The 20518-nt window shown below is 42.5% G+C and overlaps 3 protein-coding genes across 3 annotated transcripts; 2 read left to right on the top strand and 1 right to left on the bottom strand.

Annotated features, from left to right (window-relative positions):
* Positions 1 to 90: 90 nt before the first annotated feature.
* On the top strand, positions 91 to 766 carry EAF02_005593 (uncharacterized protein; the record flags this gene model as incomplete). The annotated part of the gene is made up of 2 exons (XM_038901641.1): positions 91 to 355; positions 498 to 766. 2 exons carry the CDS (start codon positions 91 to 93, stop codon positions 764 to 766), a joined length of 534 nt encoding a protein of 177 aa, XP_038758981.1.
* A 2016-nt stretch (positions 767 to 2782) lies between these two features.
* Positions 2783 to 3807, top strand: EAF02_005592 (uncharacterized protein; the record flags this gene model as incomplete). The annotated part of the gene is made up of 3 exons (XM_038901640.1): positions 2783 to 3052; positions 3087 to 3185; positions 3214 to 3807. 3 exons carry the CDS (start codon positions 2783 to 2785, stop codon positions 3805 to 3807), a joined length of 963 nt encoding a protein of 320 aa, XP_038758980.1.
* A 5128-nt stretch (positions 3808 to 8935) lies between these two features.
* Positions 8936 to 14285, bottom strand: EAF02_005591 (uncharacterized protein; the record flags this gene model as incomplete). Its single annotated transcript, XM_038901639.1, has 9 exons — positions 8936 to 10357; positions 10403 to 10660; positions 10715 to 12001; positions 12054 to 12143; positions 12191 to 12424; positions 12470 to 13150; positions 13304 to 13930; positions 13956 to 14193; positions 14248 to 14285. The coding sequence occupies 9 exons, from the start codon at positions 14283 to 14285 to the stop codon at positions 8936 to 8938; spliced, it is 4875 nt and encodes a 1624-aa protein (XP_038758979.1).
* Positions 14286 to 20518: the final 6233 nt, after the last annotated feature.

The following is a 20518-nucleotide window of genomic DNA, read 5'->3' as shown; positions in this document are numbered from 1 at the left end:
TTACCTACCTACATACCTACTCTATCCCGATATCCAGCCTCTCACGCATACGAAGTTTCTTCCAAATAATTCATCGACCCCGCCATAACAATGGCTTCAACTTCTACCCCTCCAGTAGGCCGAACACAAACCCGGATTCAAGGACAAGCACAAACGGCTCCACAGAACCGCGGAAGTTTAACAATCACGCAATCACAATCGAATACAAATACACCGGTTTTACGTTTAAGAGGTGCGCCAAATACAGAAAGTGAAAGTAGTGCGGATGGAGAAACGGGTTTAGGAAGAGGTAGGAGGATTCAGTGGGCGGAAGATGTGGTGGATAATGAAGGGTTGGGGAGGAAGAAGAGTAAAGGTATTTTGCTTCATTTTTCTATTCTTTGGAGTCTTTCGGATTTGTGATTTGAGGCTCTTGCTTCAAGGACGAAAGGGACGAGGTGGAATCTACATGGTTGATATCTTTACTTGGAATGTGTGAACTAACGAGAATTCAATAGTTTGCTGCATATACCACGCTCCTCGAGCTATCGATGAATCCTCGGATGAAAGTTCGAGTGATAGTGACGATAGTAGTAGTGATGATGATGATGGGAGTGCGAAACCTTCTGGAGGTAGAGGAAAAGGTGATGGACATGATCATGATCACGATCATCAACATGGAGATGGATGTGGACATGGGAAAGGAAAGGGAAAGGGCAAAGAAAGAAAAAGAAGTCCGAATGCTTATGAGAGGCAGCCGAATTATAAAGGGAAGGGAAAGGGATGATTGTGAATGGGCTGGGAAGGGAAGGGGGGTTGGGATGAGGAAATGGCAGTTTATTGAAGTCATGATCTGATGTGGTATCACTTGAGAATGGCATTTTCCTTCAATAGAATATGGGTTTTGGAGTTTTTATTTGCCTACTTACATAGTATGCATTGGGGTTCAATGTTCATATGTTTAGATGTTTAAGTGCATGGATCTTGGACTAGGGTATAGAGAGGAATACAGAAATGATAGATCTGGAAAGAACAGAACAGATGAAGAAATAAAGAAATGAGTCTATGTGTATACTGATACTTGGGCAAAGTCCCAGTGTGAGTTGATGTGACGGATCGATGAGTGTCTAGGAATGCGAGCTTTATATCATCTAGGTGGGTAAGGAGATATTAGATAATATGAGGTTTGGGAACAAGAGAAAAGGGAAAAGGAAAAGGAAAATGAAAATGAAAATGAAAAGGGGATGGGGGAAGATGAGTACATAGATATGTATGGATATAATTTCGAGGAGCAGAGAAATGGGTGTAGAAAGAATAGAATATGGTGTTTTATGTGAGGTGGATGTGAATTTTGAAGTGATTAGAGCGTGAGTAGGCGAGGGGGCTTGAATGAGGAGGTGACGAGAGGTCGTGGGTTGTGGATGATTTGTTTAGGGGTGATGAGAGTGGAGGGGTGGAGGGGAAGCGAAAGTTTGGGAAGGAGGAAGGGGAGGGATTAGATTAGTATTTGTATTCATATCTGTATTGGGCTGAATTTAATCATTATCTTGAGGATTTTTTGGATGAGAAAATTGGGTGAGGTTTGTGCAGCTACCTTTTTTCTATAGGAATGAAATATGGAGAATGCGTAGTCTCTCTTATGGATAGCTATATGTATTGAGTGGATTGTAAAATTGTGTTTGTAAATGGAGATATAGATGTTATTTGTTCACAAAATATGAAGACTTTGGAGGAGGGGAGGGGAAACAGGTCGAGAAGAGTCTACCTACCTACCTAGTACTCATGATTCGGATTGTGCTAATTGATCTATAGGTACATTGATTGACACATGGTCATATGATTCGTCCTCTTGACTTTTGAATCCCTCTGATTATGTTATATATACATTGTCACATTGTCTTATACTATCTATCACATACTGGGTATATCTCTGTTTCTTCTTCCACTGCTTGAGATCATCATCATTATATTTTCCATTTTTCCCACTCATAGTACTAACTTTAAATATATCTACAAATATTGACAGCTTTTCCATCAAATATGAATCCGAATTAGTGTAGGGGTTAACATAACTCGCTTTCATTATCACATGATACGATACCGAGTAGCCCCGGGTTCGATTCCCGGATTCGGAAGATATGTATTTTGCTCTTTTGATTCCAGTTATCTACTGGAAGCTATGTTTTTGTCCGGGGTAAAGAAGGGAGGAATCTGGGCTGAGTGGTGTTGTTTTTGAGGTGAAAGCGAGAGGGGAAGTTTTGGAGCGGGGTATGAGTGATGGGTGGGTCGGTGGATTTTGTTTTGTGCTTGGATGGCTTGAAGTTGTGGTGAGTGAGTGAGTGATCCACTGTTTGGTGGGAGGGGAGGATATGGATGGAGTAAGGTTACAGATGCACTGGTATTGGTTGTTTGTATATGTGTAATTCTTAAAATTGAAGATCGCGACGACTGGGAAGATGCAGAGAAGGAGAAAAAGGTATCGAGGTTCTCTCTACAGAAGAAAGGAGCGTAGATAGAGCGGTAGCCAATTGGATAGTTTCAGGTCGTTGTAAGCCCCTTCGAGTTCGCGATCGTTACATAGGTATATAAAGATACAATCGAATGTTGACCTTTCCCGTATTTTGATTTTTTTTAAGTTTGACTTCGAATTACATATATTCAGATATTCTTTATTTTCTAGTTGAGTTTAGCGCCTTCTGGGTTATCCAATATCACCTGCGTAATCAATCAAGCAATCAAAAGCCAACCACTCCCCTCTTCGTCCCCAAATGAATTAACCAATCCCTCAGATATTATAATCATTATGTCCAACTCGTCATTTACATCAAATCTCGTGCTCCTTGTCCCTGAGCTTCCCACTGCTATCGTCTCTTACCTCCCTAATCCGGATCTCAAGAGCCTTCGTCTGACGTGCAAGGCTCTGGGCGAGAAAGTTCCTCTCCATTTCGAAAGGGTTTTCTTGTCTGCCAATCCGCGAAACATTGAAATTGCAAGAGCAATTGCTGATAACGAAAAGTTTCGCAAAGGGGTCAAAGAGATCATATGGGATGATGCTCTACTTGCCCACGATATAGTGAGGCCCAATGAAGCAATTCATATGCTAGCAGAGTCCTCCTCGGGCGGAAGATGACCCTACTACCTGGTTTATACGAGCTTGCAAGGACAACATTAGGAATTCAAGTGATAAATTAAGAAATTTCAAAAGAGTCAAGAGACAGGCCAAAGACACGATAGTTTTTGCCATTTTCTGAATCATGGAGTTACTACGAGACGCTTCTAGAGCAGCAGGAAGAAGTGCTAAGATCTGGGGCTGATTTTAATGCATTGACGTATGTGTTGGAGCGCTTTCAATCACTACGAAGAATTACTATTACGCCCGCCGCTCATGGTAGTTTGGATCGACCGCTTTACGAAACGCCCATGATAAAATCTTTTCCAAAAGGTTTCAACTATCCAATCCCATGCGACTGGCCATCTTCTGGACCATTTGGACTTCATGCCTTGCCTCCATGGGCTGCTAAGAAACGGTGGCGAGGGTTTTGTGTTATCACCAACATACTTGCAGGATGGAATGACCACCATATCCTAGAGCTAATCATCGATGTTAGAGAACTCGAAACAGGAATGAGTTGTCGTGTCTATGATGAACCATGTGAGGAGTATGATAATCTTGTTCATCTACTTCAACAGCCAGGCTTCTGCCGCATATATCTCGCCCTACTTGCTGGTGGACAGGATTATGTTGACGACTGGTTCAGTTTCCGCAGTGGTCACTTGAAAAAAATATTCGAGGCAGCGCCTGACTTAGAGCATTTAGACTACAAATAATTGCTGATTAAAATCAAATTTATCCCGATTTCGAGCAAAATTGCATTCCACTTCAACCCGTCTTCCCTCTTGATCGATGGCAGAAGCTCAAATATTTCGGTCTATCAAATTTCATCGTAGATGGGCCTGATTTACTATCCTTGCTCGGTGCGCTTCCGACAATACTACGATTTGTCGATTAAGTTTTTTTTGGAAATCGTCGGTGATCGTGGAAACTACCGCGATGTTCTTTGTGATATACGCGATACTCTCGATTGGCATGACCGAGCTGCCAACGCAAGACCTAGGGTTATAGTCCATGTCTACGGATCAAGCATGCGATACACTCCAATGCGGTACCAATGTGTAGATGACCAAGCGAACGGGTTCATCTACGGCAACAAACAGAACCCATTTGGCGCCAGGTCAAACGGCAATGCACTGACACACAAGATGGGCATTGAGCGATCTCAATTCGGGTGTTTCGGGCGTTGTTACTCGGGATGAGGGTTTTGGAGCATGAAATAATGACTCAGGACTATTCAACATAGCCACGCGAAGACCGAAGGGGGTTTGAAATCGTCATTTTCATGAACAAATGATGAAACTACGTACAGGAAGACTACGGGGTGAGCTATCTTATATAGGCATGGTCTGATCTTAGACCCGGCGAGCAGAGCATACAAAGTTCTGGCGAAGATTCACTCACTAGCATGTTGAAGTGAGGCCTGAATTCCATGATATAAGCTGTGCTTAGGTTAGATTATTTACCGATACAGTGGTCAAACATGCACCACCACTTTTAGGGCATAAAGCGAGCAATTGCCAATAGTGGTAGAATTGGTTAGTCCAGTGATAGTGCTCTTAGGCTTGAGAAGCTATGGAAGTACGTCCGGAATCGAAGCTTGGACGACCTCGATAAAAAGTAAGATAGAAGAGATGATGCCCCTTTTCTCGATATCAACAGGTAGTAATGAAAAATTTAGTGAAAAGGTGACGGAGCTCTACCTTCTTTTCGGACGAGGGGCAGCATATAGACCCCTCCATGAACGACCATGCTTTTTACATTTGATTTAATGCGTCACTCGTTTTTGAGTAACACCTAGCATTTAAAATTGCTGAAAAGTACAAGGAACCACAAGTATGGCACTGGTATGACAAACTCGCTCTGGGAAACTGTCATGATTATTGCATGGGATTATGACGGATAATCTTCGAATATATTTCCCGTCGATAACAACTATAGAAGAAATACGAGATACTATCTCAGGGTTTAGATATACAAGAGCAAAGAGTCTATAAATCTCACCAAGAACCCTTCTGACTACTACTGACCCTGGCTTTGCCCGAGATGGTTTTACCTCAATGCGAGTAAATCGACGCGACTCCAGCGACTCCGTAGATGGCCAAGATCCCCCATTACATTACCCTAAATCGCCAAAATTTCTGGCTGAGTCTTCACGATACTGCTTGTTGGGGATGAAATGCAAAGCATGAGATCCAATCTTTTGCATCCTGATTTGATAGCACCTATAGTTTGTATATCTCTAGCAAAATCATTCCGGGCATAGCACATGCCGAAATTAAATCTTTTGTGTTTTTGACATCAATCACGTTGTAGAACCCGGAAGAATCCCTGAAGCTATTCCGCTTCTTTGAAATAGGTATTTAGTGACTAACGTATACTAATTGAGACTCACCTCAGCCTGGACCATCTCCGTAAGTCGGCGAATCCGGTAGCGATCAAGATATCGAAATCCAATATTGCTAGTGGTGGGTATTTAGTGATTAGAGAGAATCGAAAGGGTAAGTGCGGCTGGTGTTGAAAAGTCTACCGCTTGAAATGGAATTCCAATGTTCGAGTGGGATATGGTTGCGAAGCTGATAATCAGGCTTACCCAATAGCACTCAAAGATTCTTATGGTCAGATTGTGGAGTATATTTTACACTTTCTAATATTTGCTAGTGTGCACTAGCACCAACCCCTGTTTTATAACAGATATAACTTTTTGATAATCTGCTACGAAATAATCAGTCATTACCTGGACTTGAGATTTGGGTAATGTGTTTTCTTGTTTTTGATGAGATGTATCGTTGAGATTTCGATTTATGTCTGTATGTACCTAGGTAGGTATGATTCGAATTGAGCGAGAAGGATAATATGGAAGATAAAGAATGTTGATTTGAGCTTCGATCGGTTGGCTTTTGGGGGAGGTATGAGGATTTGTCGTTTCCAACTTCCTGATGTACTCACGAATAACTTCACGCCACCAACGGGTTCTAACAGTATTTTATATACCTAGATACTTGGCTACATACTCTACTGTTGGTACTGTTGGTATTACTTATTTACTTACCTACTTACTCACCAACACATTAGCGACCCAATCATACCCGTTTGTGTTTCTCGTTATACTCGGATTGTATTTATCCAACAGTTGGTAAGATGTGGATTACTTGAGGATGAAGTGCTGTGTTGTGTTATGTTATATTGTGTTATGTATGTGTGAATGAATGATTGGATGGATCGATAGTTGTAAGATATCTCCCTAGTATTCATATCAAAATATAAGAGTTTTCTCTCATCGCCTTTTCCATTCCTCTTTATTATCTCTTTCTTAACTCTCAAGTCTCAAGTAGATAATCTATATACCAAGCTCCCACCTCAACCCTCAACCTTCACTATCCCATTCCCACCACCCTCGCTTCTCCCTCTCACCCCTCTCCCCTTCCAACCATGCCCCGCCCCCCTCCACCCCCGTCTTCTTCCTCGTCCCCGGAGCCTCCCAATCCCCCGCCCACTACGGCCTCCTCATGCACCTCCTCCTCACTCGCGGCCACCCCGTCTACTCCGCCATTATCCCTAGTACCGGCCCCGGAAATGCAAAGAATGTAACCGCGCAGGTGGATGCAGAGTATGTGCGTGAACATATGTTGCTGCCGATTTTGGATACGGAGGGGCATGATGTCGTGATGGTTATGCATTCTTACAGGTGTGTTTTCGTTTTCGTTTTCGTTATGTTTTTTTTTCTTTTGGCAGTTGGGGGAGGAAGGAGATGAAGAGAAGATTCAGAAGAGAGAGAAAGTAATAGAAATTGTAGACCACAGGGTAAGAAAAACCGAAAAAAGCTAACACAAACCCACCATAAAAGCGGTATCCCTGGCAGCGCCGCCGCCTACGGACTAGGCAAAAAAGATCGCGAAGCAGCGGGCAAGAAAACATCTGTTTTGGGACAGATATATATCGCATCGTTATTGGTGAAAGGAGGTGATGGAGGGAATATTGTTTGATGCGTTGGGAGGATCACTTCCGCCGCATATTACGCCTGATGTGAGTTTTTTGCTGGTTTTTCCTCTCGATTGTTTTGGATTCTTAGATGTTCTTGAGGATTTCTCTTTGGTTGTTTGAGTATCGGGTGGGATGGAGAAGTGAAGAAGCGTCTTCTCATTTTCACAACTACTTAGTAGTAGATGAAAGAATCATTTTCGCGCTTGGTGGAAACACTGTCCCCAACTGTATCCCTAGAATCTAATTTCCAATAATCCATCCCCTCCCTCGACATCTATCTCCCCCTAATACCCCCACCAAAAACCCTCCGGCATACTCACCTGCGCCGACCCCAGCCCTCCCCTCTACTCCGACGTCACACCCCTCCTCTTCCAAACGCCATCGTAAACTCCACTCTCTGTCCCAGCTACGCCTCCTGGCACTCACCCTGTCCACGCGCCTCCTGGATCAAGAATCTTTCAAAGGAAAAATTGCATTTATTCGAACTCTCAATGATACCGGGATCCCGTTGCTGTTTCAGGATATGTTTATGCAAAGTACCAGGGAAGAGTGGATCGTGAGGGATATGGATACGGGACATAGTCCGCAGCTTGTGCAGCCGGAACGCGTTTGTGATGTTTTGATTGAGTTGGCGAGGGGGTTTGGAGGGGTATGAAGGGTGAGTTGAGAGAGGAATGAAGAGGCTGTGGGGTTGGATTGTTTGATCATTGGCTCTTCTCTGTCGAAGTGAATATCAAGATGGAAAAAATCCTTGATCTTTCCTCTGCCTTGTTGAATGGATCATGATGAATTAAGATGAGTAAGAAATCTTTCATGGTAATTTGTTTGTAGACCCTCACTATTCAACTATCTATTAGACATGGAAACAAAAAGAAGAGTCAAATTCTGTCGCTTTCTTCCCTGTGAATCTTGGTGGAATCTTAATGAGTTATCAAAATCTAATTGTTGTATAGTATAATCTCTACGTGAACCCTTTTCCCTCATCACTTCTATCAAACGCAGCTTAAACATCGAAGAAGTTTCTCCTTCCTCTCCTACTTATCCTGGTCGAGCCATGGTCTTAATTTTGATAAGTTGATGGGATCTGTAACATTGAAAGGAGGAGAAAAGAGAAGAAGTGATTGTTGAGGAGTAAATACCATGAATGAAATAAATAAATATGAATATCTCAAAATGAAAAGACCCAAGCAGATTGACTCCACAAGACCCTCAAAATTCCAATCGATAAATTTCGATACAAAACTGTATTTTCTTCCAGAATGTTCCGTCATTCTGTGAGTCTACATACTCACTAATAGACTCTCACAAAAGGAACGCCCGACAGAACGAGGGCTTTATGGATTGTAAGACTGCAGATAGGAGCTTCGAACTCCACTTCAAAATCCAATTCATACTTATTGGTAACGTACTTCAGCGGATTACTCCATAAGATTCCTCAACTTGACTTAATACTCTTACTCGTTAACTCCCAGTGACTCATCGAGAATCGTTACTCTGTAGTAGTGTTGAGGAGAATTCGAGTGGTTTTACTTGCTTAAGGTGATTTGAGGAGTTAGAATGAGTTTGATCATGGTCCAGTAATAGACTGGGATGTTCGCTATTCTGTAACTCTTTTGAGGTGTATTTGCGTTGTTGATTGATTTGATTTTAATGAAGCAGAGGAGGTAGTGAAAACTATGAGACGGTTTGAGAATCGTTTAAGTAGATCGCGTTTAATAATTCAAGCTCTCATATTAATTTCGAGCCTCTCCTCAATTAATGGCAGCCTCGATTTCGAAGTTGGGAGTTATTTAGGACAACTTGTATATCCTGGGTGTAGATTCGAAATTGATTCTCTCTACAGAAAAATCTTCTATTTCTCTACAAGATTCCAATCTCGGCCTCATTACAAACATTCAAGAAAACATCGTCCATGGATGGCTCTAAAATAGTATAATCCCTCAACACCTTCGACACATTTCTCGTATCATGCCCAACCATCGTCCTCTCAATCCCAGCCAACCCCTCCTTATCCACCATCAAAGTCTCCATACTCAGCATAATCCTCCCAATTATCTTCCTCTCATACGGCAGCTCAAACTCCACTTCGCCAAACGCACACTTTAGATTCCGCACCTGCGTCCCAAACATGCCCCTAAGCGCCGTCTCCAATTCCGTCTCCCTCCCCACCTCATAAGACGCCCGCACGCGATAAAACCCTCCAAACCGCGATCGCAACTGCGACGTCGTGCCCGAAGCCAACATTTTCTTGTCGACAATGGCCACTTTCGTCGCCAGTGCTTCCGTCTCCTCCATACTATGCGTGGTAATCAGGATCGCGCGACCGTTACTCAGCGAACGCAAGATCTTCCACAAAACGCGTTTGGCACCGGCATCTTGCCCAGTCGACGGCTCGTCCAGCAGCAGCAGTCGCGGATTCCCGAGGATGGCGATCGCGACCATAACTTTCCTTCTGGTGCCGCCCGATAGCTTGGTAATGAGGCGGTCGGCGAAGGTTTCTATGCAGAATGCGCGCATCACGCCGTCGACATTCCCCTTGACGTCCCGCAGACCTTTGATACTCGCGTAGAAGCTTAGTGTTTGGCGTACGGTGAGCTCGTCAATTGCGTCATCTTGAGGGCAAACACCAGTGTGAATTCGTGCTTGTTGAGGCGAAGCGAGGACACTGATCCCATCTATAGTTATGTTGCCATGATCAGGAGTGATGAGACCACGGATCATGTTGATGGTTGTTGTTTTTCCGGCACCGTTGGCACCGAGAAGTGCTAGTGTTTCATTCGTGGAGATGGTGAGAGATATTTCTTGTACTGCTAGTAGCGACTTGAAAAATTTGGTTATCTTGGAGACAACGAGGACAAGTACATTGTTCTTTCCTTTGAGAGTCTTGAGGGGGATATCATCATCGTGCTCTGCTGTGGGTTCAAAGTTCGGAGACTCTCTTCCCTCGATACCAAAGTCTAATTGTGCTGGAGTCGCTGGCATCTTTCTCTTTGGGAGAAGCTTGAAAAACCATGCTGAGCTTCCAGTTTCAATATACGTAAGCACAAAACTACAGAACATGATCTGTAGAACTAGATTCATGTAGACACCACCATAAAGTTGAAATGCTATGGGATGCAGATCATACCACCCTGTCTCGCCGCAGGTGATGCCGAAGTTATCGGTTGCTATGAAGAAAGTTCGGAGTAGGTTTGCTGCTGGCGAGGTGAGACCAAGTACGCCTTGAATATCGAGGGCTATGTCGAATGCGTTCACAGGGTCCTTGGAATCATTGACGTAATACTTCTTTGCGTTAGAATCATTCAGAATCAAGAGGGGGACACTTACTGCGATGAGATAAACGATCATTAGCACGATGTGCACGCCAACTGCAGCTGCAAACGCAGCTCTTCGGAGGAATAAAGAGCAGAGATAAAGCCCTAGGTAAGTCGCAATACAGAATAGCAGTATTGCAAAGAGGATGAATGTTGATTCATACCAGATGCGGCTATTCCCGCCCGAAAATATAATTGCCCATGTTACGACAGACGTGATGATTCCAATGTGTATATCGAAGATCAGGTAGGCTGTCCACAGTGCTGCAGACTATTTCTATGTTAGACAAAAGCACACTATCTTCAAGCCGTTGGAGAAACTTACCGAGACTGAATTTGAATACTGCAAGGCTCTGACATTATTGATCCTCTCAAATACCGGATATATGATGCTTACACTTGTGCTACATATGAACCCAAGTGTTATGAACACCAAGATAGGAATTGACAATGGGTCGGGCTCAAACTTGACGTGTCGGAATTTGCGGTACGTGGTCTTGACCTTCCTTGCCGTTCCAGTTTGTGTCGAGGAGTTCGCAAGTCGATTTGTGATGATGTTCATACCCGCCATGGAGAATTCTGGATACATTCGATGAACGAGCGTGACATTGGCCGAGTCAACAAAAACACCAAATGCTGGCTCACCGTGGTGATCTTTGATGATGGAAATCATTTCTGTAAGTGAAGATGCATTGCCACGAGTAGCTAGAGCCTTCTGTTCTCCAGTAACACCCTCTTTTTCAAGAGTGAGTGACCCAAAATATCGTTCCATGTTCTCGACATAAAGTATATTTTGAGCTTCGCCATCAAAAGCAGCCGGTGGTCCAGCAATGCTAGAAATTGCATAGTGTGCAAGGTCCTCAGCACTGTAGAAATCAGGGGTATCCAAAGGACCGAGAACATCGTAAGTATCATAACCCTCTCCCAAAGATATGGACTCTGCTATGCTTGCATTTCGCATGGTAACATCTATTCTATGTGTACAAATATCAAAGCTCTCGAATTTGGAGATCGAGCTGGCTAGTGCAGCGGTAATGACGAGTGGGATTACGAGAGCGATGCCATAACTCATCCAGCTGTGCCGTGCTAGAAGGTATTGTTTCTTCAGGATGACTAGAATCTTGAATGTGGTTAGTACGATAGTCAGGCCGACGAATTTGCAACCTACTTGGTGAGATAGCTTGGTTTGCGTCCCAACTTCAAGGGTTACTCCCTCCACACTTCCTGGGTTCAGTTCTTCGAGCTCAGTCTCCTGTCTAGATATCTGATCACCAAGTGCTACATCTCCGTTACCATTACCATTGATCAGCGATGAATTGGTGACGTTCAAAAAGACTTGCTCCAGCGTCGGGAAGGTAGCTGAGTATAAACCACCTGATAGCTCTTCCAATTCGAGAATCTTCTTTGTTGCTTCAGTAGAAGTCTTCATGTTCCACGTAGGCATTTTGTATTCATCATTTTCGTCATCTTCTTCGTAGCCTTCGTCATCTTCTGTCGCAATCTGGCGGATCTCGAGGTCCAGTCCGTGTTTTGCTTTCAGTGAAGTGGGGGTGCCGGTACACACAAGTCCTCCTTTGTAGATGATTGAAATATTGTCCGCGAGAATGTCGGCCTGAGAAGACTTAGCATTGTAAGTAGAATCGAGATCTAGACTTATTCCTTACCTCATCAAGGAAATGCGTAGTTATCAAGACGGTACGGCGCGAGTGACAATTTGAGATAATGTTCCAGATATTGCGTCTTGAGAGAGGATCCTGAAACCTGTTAGCAGTGGTCGAGACTTTGGATTAGCTGTAGCTACCAAGCCACTGGAAGCCTCATCGATGAAACACATTGTGGAACCTCCCACAAATGCGATGGCAAGCTGCAGTTTCCTTTGCTGGCCTCCAGATAATGTCTCCACAGCTTGGTTAGATTTTGTCAAGATATCGCACTCCGCAAGCACATCATCTTCGCCTCCAACCACATTTGCTCCAGTTTTAATCTTTCTCCAAATTCTGACGTGTTCGGCAACTGTCAGTCTCTCCCAGAAAACCTACAAATATTAGCTCGGTACATAACTGGAAGGAGTGATTTTTACATTATGCTGGGGGCAGACGCCAAAAAACGTGGCATTCTGATTGATCTCCAGTCGAGAACTTTTGTCCGCTGATATAATGCCCGCGATACATTTCAGCGTCGTCGTTTTACCTCCCCCATTTGGCCCGAGCAGGAAGTTAACTGAACCTGTCTTTAATTCAAGATTCAAACTGTTAACAGCAAGATGGCTGCTTCCCACAGTGCTCCATGGCCAGTACCATCGACGGCTTGCTTCAAAAGTCTTCGAAAGTTCGGTGCAACGTACTGCAACGTCGCTAGACGAATCAATCTCATCGTAGGTTCTTTTCACACTCCATTTGTAGTGGTCGACTGCAAAGCACGCAGCGGTATAAATCACAATTTGGGCACAGAAGAATATGATATACAGGTAGCCGGTGACTTGCGGAGTGAAATGTTGAGTATCAGAGGTGGCAGTGATGGACACCGTGGACTTCAAGAGCGAAAAGCTGGCGAGTTGCGCCTCGGCCCGCGCAATGTCGCCGATGAGAGTTGAGTAGGCGAATGGAGGAAATAAGACACTTAGTATTGAGATCGTGGTATGAGGTGGGTTATCACCGAAAGCGAACGCTACAGTGCCGAAGGCCAGCGTGAATGTGAGAATGGAAGTATAAAGTCCTGCTAGCTGGGCTTTCCTGAAAAATGAGGATAAGAACAGTGACCACTGCAATAGTATTAGCAAAGATTATGGAGCTGAAGCTGGAACTGAAAATATGAGTCTTAACGACTGCATTTGAAAGAAGCAGATCTTGAATTACGTCCCTCAAGTCTGGATTCCTGAAGGATTTTGATGTGATGACAGGAAATATTTGCTTACCACAGTGAGAGATGTCCCAGCTATTAGTGTGAGGAACAGGAGGAGGACATCCGAGCAACGCGTGAAGAGAAGCTGGGTCATGAGAATAGAGCAAACGAACCATCCCGGTGAGTAAATTGCAACAAAAGAAGCAATGGTGGAGAAAATTCGAGGTGTTTTCGTGCATGTTTGTGCATCTAGAAGTTCGGTAATTCCCAATTCTCTTTCCGATGCCACAAAGAGACTGGCATGGTAGACAACACCAATCAAAGCGAGGAGAAATGCCGGAGCGACGAAGTAGTAAATTACCACAAACCAAGATGCGGAATCAAGTGGTGAGCTTGAATCCTTTGCTTGGTCCCCAAAATATCCAGACCAGGGAAGTTCCGATGGCGGAGTCGTTTTACTGAAGCTCCCAATGCTAGAATCAATAGCCCACTGCAGTGGTAGGAGGCGGTCGTTGCTCAAGGATTCATGCTTTGCAAAGTCGGTACTCGATAGGCTTGTAGCGCTGTCGGTGGCGATGATATAATCAACATTGGTAGCATTGATTGAGGTGAAGATGACAGCAGCGAAGCAGTTGGACATGCCAGTCCGTGATTGTAGACAAGTGTAATACAAGTCATCCACATCGTCAATAGCAACCCACTTGTCCAAACTGAGGCCTTTGTACCGCAGTCTCTATGATCGAATTGAGTTCCGTTCCATTGAATCCATTCCGGCAAAGAACAAGTTTCTTGAGGGGAACCCCATCCAGCGCTTCTTTCAGACTTTTAATCTGCTGTGAAGAGTCGGCAATTCCACCTTCGGTCGGCGTGGATGAAATATTGGTGAGTTTTCCACCGGAACAGAATAATGCAGTGAAGACTATTGGCAGGATCAATGCGCGAAAGAGAGTTGCCCATGGTGATCTGAGAAAACAGGAGGAAGTTTTTCTCGATCAGTGCTAAAGTCTGACGCCTGACACGTTCACGCCATTGTGTGGTGGGAAGAGAAATGTCATTTTCTCTAGACAAGCGAATGTAGTATGGGGAAGAACGCACATGTACCAGATCATCTTATGTATGAGGACTACATTGTTTAGGTTAATCCCCACTCCCCCCCAATGAGACGCACGTGCCAGTAATGAAACAGAGTTGCACAAATTGCAATTTGCACAGCCATTATTCAACTTAAAGGTGAAGAAACTCAATTTTGTGGTGAAATGATTAACGTGGAAGAGAATGAGCCATCGCGGGCATAGAATAAGGTAATGAAAGTATGATTCTCGGTATCCCTCCCGTATTGGGTGGGGCGGGAAGTAAGCAAGAGCCAAGACCCTAGCGTTGCAAAACTTTATGGAGCGCATGCAAAGATCCCCTTGAGGATGATAAGTGACAGTCTGCCAAGAAACCTCCAATAGTTAATTGGGACAACATGCTTGATTTTAAGCTTCAAATTTACAGGCTTGGCATCCGATGATCTATTTCGGGACTCATAGTGTGAGGACTCCACCGGACGGAAAAATTCTCCGGTGGAAAACCGTAATGCTCTATAGATGACCCCGTAAAAGCATTATGGGCAGTGCTAAGACAAGCGAAAAGTTCCCCTATTCGAGTATGATCACCCTCAAAGATATTCGAAAGTTTGACCGCTCGTTACTGGTCTGTTATTGTACCGAAGTCACATTCCTGACCACATCTGTGGCTTCATGAATCACGAAAGGTCCAAAAATCCACCTCATGGACGTTGGTATATTGGAAGACCCATAGCAATATTTGTCTCCCGCGGTTCTATTACTCGCCCCACGAAGAGTACTCCATCCTGTCCCACCCGTGGGCCGAAGATAAGACGACGTAAACCTCAGCGATCTATTGTAACCTCGCGAGGGCAGCAAAGAACCCAGGATTTGCCAAATGTGAAAACACTTACACTCAAGCATGGAGTGATTGATATTCACATGTCTGGATTAACACTTGCTGAATCTCAAAGTAGACCAGCACGAACTCACCGAGGCAATCAATTCGATTTACATATGGCATGATTCAGAGGCTAATATGCCATGCTTTCTTGTCGATTTCCCTGGAGATGGTTCAAGATTGGTCGGAACCCGCACACGCAAGGTCATTGCTGCTGGGTATGTGTACTAGTGTTGTTATTAGTATACGCTAGTATTACTGCGGCTGATATAGGGAGTGTAATACGTACACTAGTGCGTATATTAGCCACTGATATTTACATCCCGTACGTATTATAGGAAAGTGTATATACTGGGGATATACTGAAACGCAGGAAGTTACATATTTCTAATCGAATGTTACATATTTCGACGAATTACTCTCATGCCCCTTAGATTCTATAATTAAAGAAGAATAGATTCTAGCTACTTTAAGCTAAATTCCATACGAGGGGGGTAGAATCTAAGAGATATAAGAGTAAATCACCTCTCAATTTTAGGGTACAAGAGTAACTAAATCACTTTTGAAAAGCACGAGAGTAATTTGTCGTATATATTTTGAATGAGTTCAAGTCTAATCAGAAAAGAGACTATTCAAAATTCATAAATTCAAAGTACAAATATGTAACTTCCCGTATTTCAGTATATTACTAGTGATATTCGATATTATCAAAATATAGGATTCTTTCAGCATACATACCTAGTATTGTAGTACTTTTATGGCAAATTAATCGAAGCGAGTGTTCTCTTAATCGAAAATCCGTCCAAACCTAATTGTAGGAGAAATCTATTATAGCTGTATCTTTTTTATATACCTTTCTGAGTATTTAATATTTTGGCTGCCTTAAAGTAAGGTAAAATACCTTATAAAAATATGAAGAAGAAAGGAAGTAAATTTCCGCTTTAAGAGGACAATAAATATTTCGGATAGGTAGTAGTTAAGGTAATGACTTAACTAGCTTGAAATTCCGTAGTCGAGACTGAGAGGTCGATCGATCACATTGGGTCTGAAAAAACCCTGCGTAAAACCCGTAATGCTGCGGTTTATACTATGCAATCTTTTAATGATTTGACTTTATATCGTGGCGATACAACTTATTCGAAAAAGGTAAACAAGCTTAGCTCTAAAAGAATACCAAGAAACTATTCTACAATGACAGTGAAAGAAGGTTGTAAAATCACAAGCCTAGGCTAAGTCTTATTTTAGTTCAATAACTAAGACAGAATTCGACTTAAATGTATCAAAAAGTAGTAACAATTTTATATTAATGAATATTTTATTAGTAATAATATCTACTTTTCAATATCTTACTGGAATAAACCAAGCCCAATATATTCTCAATAAACTATATAGATGAGCGAATAGAGATGTTACTTTGGCTTAAGTAAATATTTTGTATCCCTAGATACAATTTTTGTTTTATAAACTACCTGGCTGGGTTTTCTGAAGTCGAATCAGAAGCAAATATCTATCAAACCTAACTGTTGAAGTAGACATACGGTATGGCCGTCATACTAAAACTCTTTAATAAACAACTATTAAGAGTTGTTGTGAGTGTAAAGAGATAATAAGTCTCTTTACCAATGGAAAGGAGGTGTACATAATTCACTAATAATTACGAAAATATCTCCATATACATCCATATGTACCACTTTAGCACGGGCGTGATTGAAACACGGAAAATACTAATCACAACACTAATATGTACTTCGATTTACATAGCACCGAATCATTTTCATTGCTTTTGCCTTGGACGATCCCAGAAAACCTCGTGAATCCATTCCCATCCCATCCCATCCCGTCAAATCTATCTCTCATTCTCATGAAACCAGGAACCAGCCAGTGCCCAAGCAATCGGTAAAGACCATAATCTCAGCTATGAGCATCCTCTCGCCAAGTTCCAGAATCCCCCAGATATGAGAAGATTCACGTATGTCCTTGCAACTACCCACAAGCATATCAAAAATATCAGCAGAAATGTTAAGATCTTACCATGCACAGACAGCCGTGAGATTTCAAGAAAACATCATTACTCATCAGTAGATCATCACGCCCAATCAAGACCAAGTTCCAATCCAAACAGAGCGTCAAGAATCCCGCCATGGAGAGAAGATCCACAACTGGCCTCACATAAGAGAGTCGACGAATGAAATCACAAAACCACGCAATCCACGCGCGTCCTCGAGGTCTCTAGACGATAGTGTTAACCAGCAATATCTCATGCCTCAGCAAACCAATTCCGACATCTACTCAGACATCACGATTCTTTCAGGCACACCGGTGGGTGCATGGATTGACGGGACACTTCCCACCCATCGAAATTTTATAACAAATTCATTCTTCGATTGCTTGATATCAGAATCTATAATTTCATTCTCTCATCTCAAATACACAATCGTAACGATTCCCAAACTATGCAAGTTGATATATCAAGAGGTATTCGCAAGTCCATTTTTGCAGTGTGCCGTTAGTCCGTACACCCACTGGTGGCACAACCTAAGCTCATCATAAAAAAGTACAAACCCATCCTATCCACCATCCAAAGCCTCCCGACCAAGAACCAAGAACCAAGACCCAAGACCCCCCAAAAGAAAAGCTGCAAAGCCATTATAAATCAACCCAGCCAATGACCCGCGCAGAAAGAACCAAAAAAAAAAAACACACCAAACGAATCCGAGTAGGTAGCATCAGCTACTCAACTCAACTCAACTCAACTCAACTCAAAGATAATAACCCCCATACCAAGATCCCGCTCGAAACGCCGCGAAAAAACTGAAGAAATCTACAAACGACTTAATTTCGTACACCTTCTACTAAACTCCCCCATGCGCTATTCTCGCACAAGGAACCAGGGCGAACGCGATAGATATAATAAAGAGTGATGAGATCCAAGCCAAGTTTCTTCACGAGAATAGAGCTTTTATATCGAACGCGGGTATCAAGTAAATCGGATGGTTCTGAACATGAAGTGAGTTGACATTTGTGCCGTTAAGTAACAATTCACAGTGTTGGAATGTTATAATGTGGGAGCCAGCGCCTACTACTACCCTCGCCAAATTTGGTTTATGATAATCCTGGTTTCGAATATACAAGGTTTCAGTAGAATAAAAGAAAAGTCCCTTTAAACACTCTTTCTTTCCTTTCTAAAATAAATTATGACCTGTCATCACCATCCAACTGTTAGAATCATATTCGGTCATAATGAACACCTTTTTAGGGCTTGCAAGTCACAGTTCATAATAGTCTAACCGCACGGTATTATAACTCTGTAATCTATCTCCGCTTGTGCATTATACACTGTATGCTGGTGGCGTTTAGATTATGACAGCAGAATACTGAGTGAGCTCGTTGCAACATTTAGATTGATGGACCAATAGATGATCTATCGAGAACGTTTCTCCTCCTCAGTTTGTAAGCTTACATACATACTTATGTATTGTATTTTGGGAATCAATATCGTTGTATCAAGAAAATCTTCAAAGAGTGTTTTCGAATTTTAGTTGGTTGAGACCTTGTGATTGATCGTAACATGAAAATACGAGATAAGTTGAAAAAAAAAAAACATCATGAATGAAATAATAAACCCAACTTTAAACTAGACGAAGTTGTGATCTTTCAAACGAAAAAGAAGACACCTTTGGAGAGATTTGAAATATTCCCAATTAGCCCACTGCAAAGTCAATCAGGGCAGAAGTAAAGAAACGAGAGAGAAAATCAAATAAGACTGAACACTAATTCGAGTCATATTAACATTCAATGAAAATAAACCAGTCTCCTTTTCATATAAAGATAAAATGAAGATGAAATGACGCTCCGCTGGCCCTCCGGGGGCCACTGCCGTGGAGGCAGACTATATACAAATTGATCGAAAAGAAAAGAGAAGATAAGAGAGCATCTTACTCTATCCACCCGATCTTCATTCTACCATCTGATTAATTTCTCAATTTTGCTATCTCTCCTATATCAAAAAAGAAGAAGCAACAATCTCGAAGAAGCAACCATCTCAAAGAAACCACCTCTCCCACTCACATTGCTCTCCGCAGTGCTACCTTTCTTTCAGCCAAAAACTCATCATAAAATCAGCGTACTTGATTGTCCCCAAAATCGACACCACTCTGTAGTCAGATAATATCGGTATCGATCTTGCTGTACAATCGTTCTCTTTAATGTCCAACTCGGATCTCTTGAGTGAGGAGAAGAAGAAGAAGAAGAAGAAGAAGAAGAAGAAGAAGAAGAAGAAAACGAACAAAACAAAAAATTCAACCACTACATCTTCAAACCCCGAGAAACCACCCTTCGCTCCCAACCACGCGAGATAGACTGTAGAATAGACTATATACAAACCGATCACAAAAAAAAAACACACCCAGTATCCCCATCATCCATCCAATCCAAATCCACAACAAAACCCACATCTATCTATCTACACAAAGTACAAGAACCCATTTCATCCCTCCGCATCCCAAACCCCTCCCTCCCCTAAAATCACAAATCACAACACGCATTCCCATCCCTCTTATCACATGACACTTCATTTTCATCCTCCTCGTTCCCACACATCCGCACCTAAATAACCGCCGGCCATCCAATCCATCCATCCATCCATCACAACCCAGCATTCCCATCCCTCCCAAATCCCTCACATCTGCGGATATCCCTCCCGCATCACCACATCACCACAGGATTTCGCATCGCGAATTAGATTTGAAACCTTGTTTATTTTGGTTTGACTTTTAGATAGATAGAAATCCTCACCTACCTACTACCTACTCAACATATCTACTTAGGTATGAGAAGAGTATACAAGTAATTACTAATTACAACCCCCAAAAAACCAAAAAAGATGAAAAGAAGTAAAACTTAAAAGAATAGAACAGAAAGAAGAAAGAAGACGATTTCTTCGATCACTTGATTTAAGGGTGGTTTGTACCTAGATAGTAGGTTGTTGAATGGATGAATGGATGAATGGATGAGCGGATAGTACTTTGGTCATCTGAAGGATAGGAGTTTCTTGATTGATTGATTGATTGATTTATCGGGTTGAATATCAGATCACATCGAATCAAATCGAATCGGATTGAATATCAGATTAAATCAAATCGAATCAGATCAAATATGCTATACCATACCATACCATACTCTACTCTACTCTCTACTCATAACACAGAAACAATATAACCTTAACAAACACAATATAAAGATCGGAGTATCTTACCTAATTCTTAAGACCATATCACCATATCACCATATGCATGCGTATGCGCTTTGAAGAAAAAAAGAAGGGTTTGAAGGTTTGAGA

This window comes from Botrytis sinoallii (assembly GCF_014898435.1).
Source record: "Botrytis sinoallii strain Bc 23 chromosome Unknown BSIN_008, whole genome shotgun sequence".
NCBI classification, from domain to species: Eukaryota; Fungi; Ascomycota; class Leotiomycetes; order Helotiales; family Sclerotiniaceae; genus Botrytis; species Botrytis sinoallii.
This window is presented reverse-complemented; position numbering and strand designations above follow the sequence as displayed.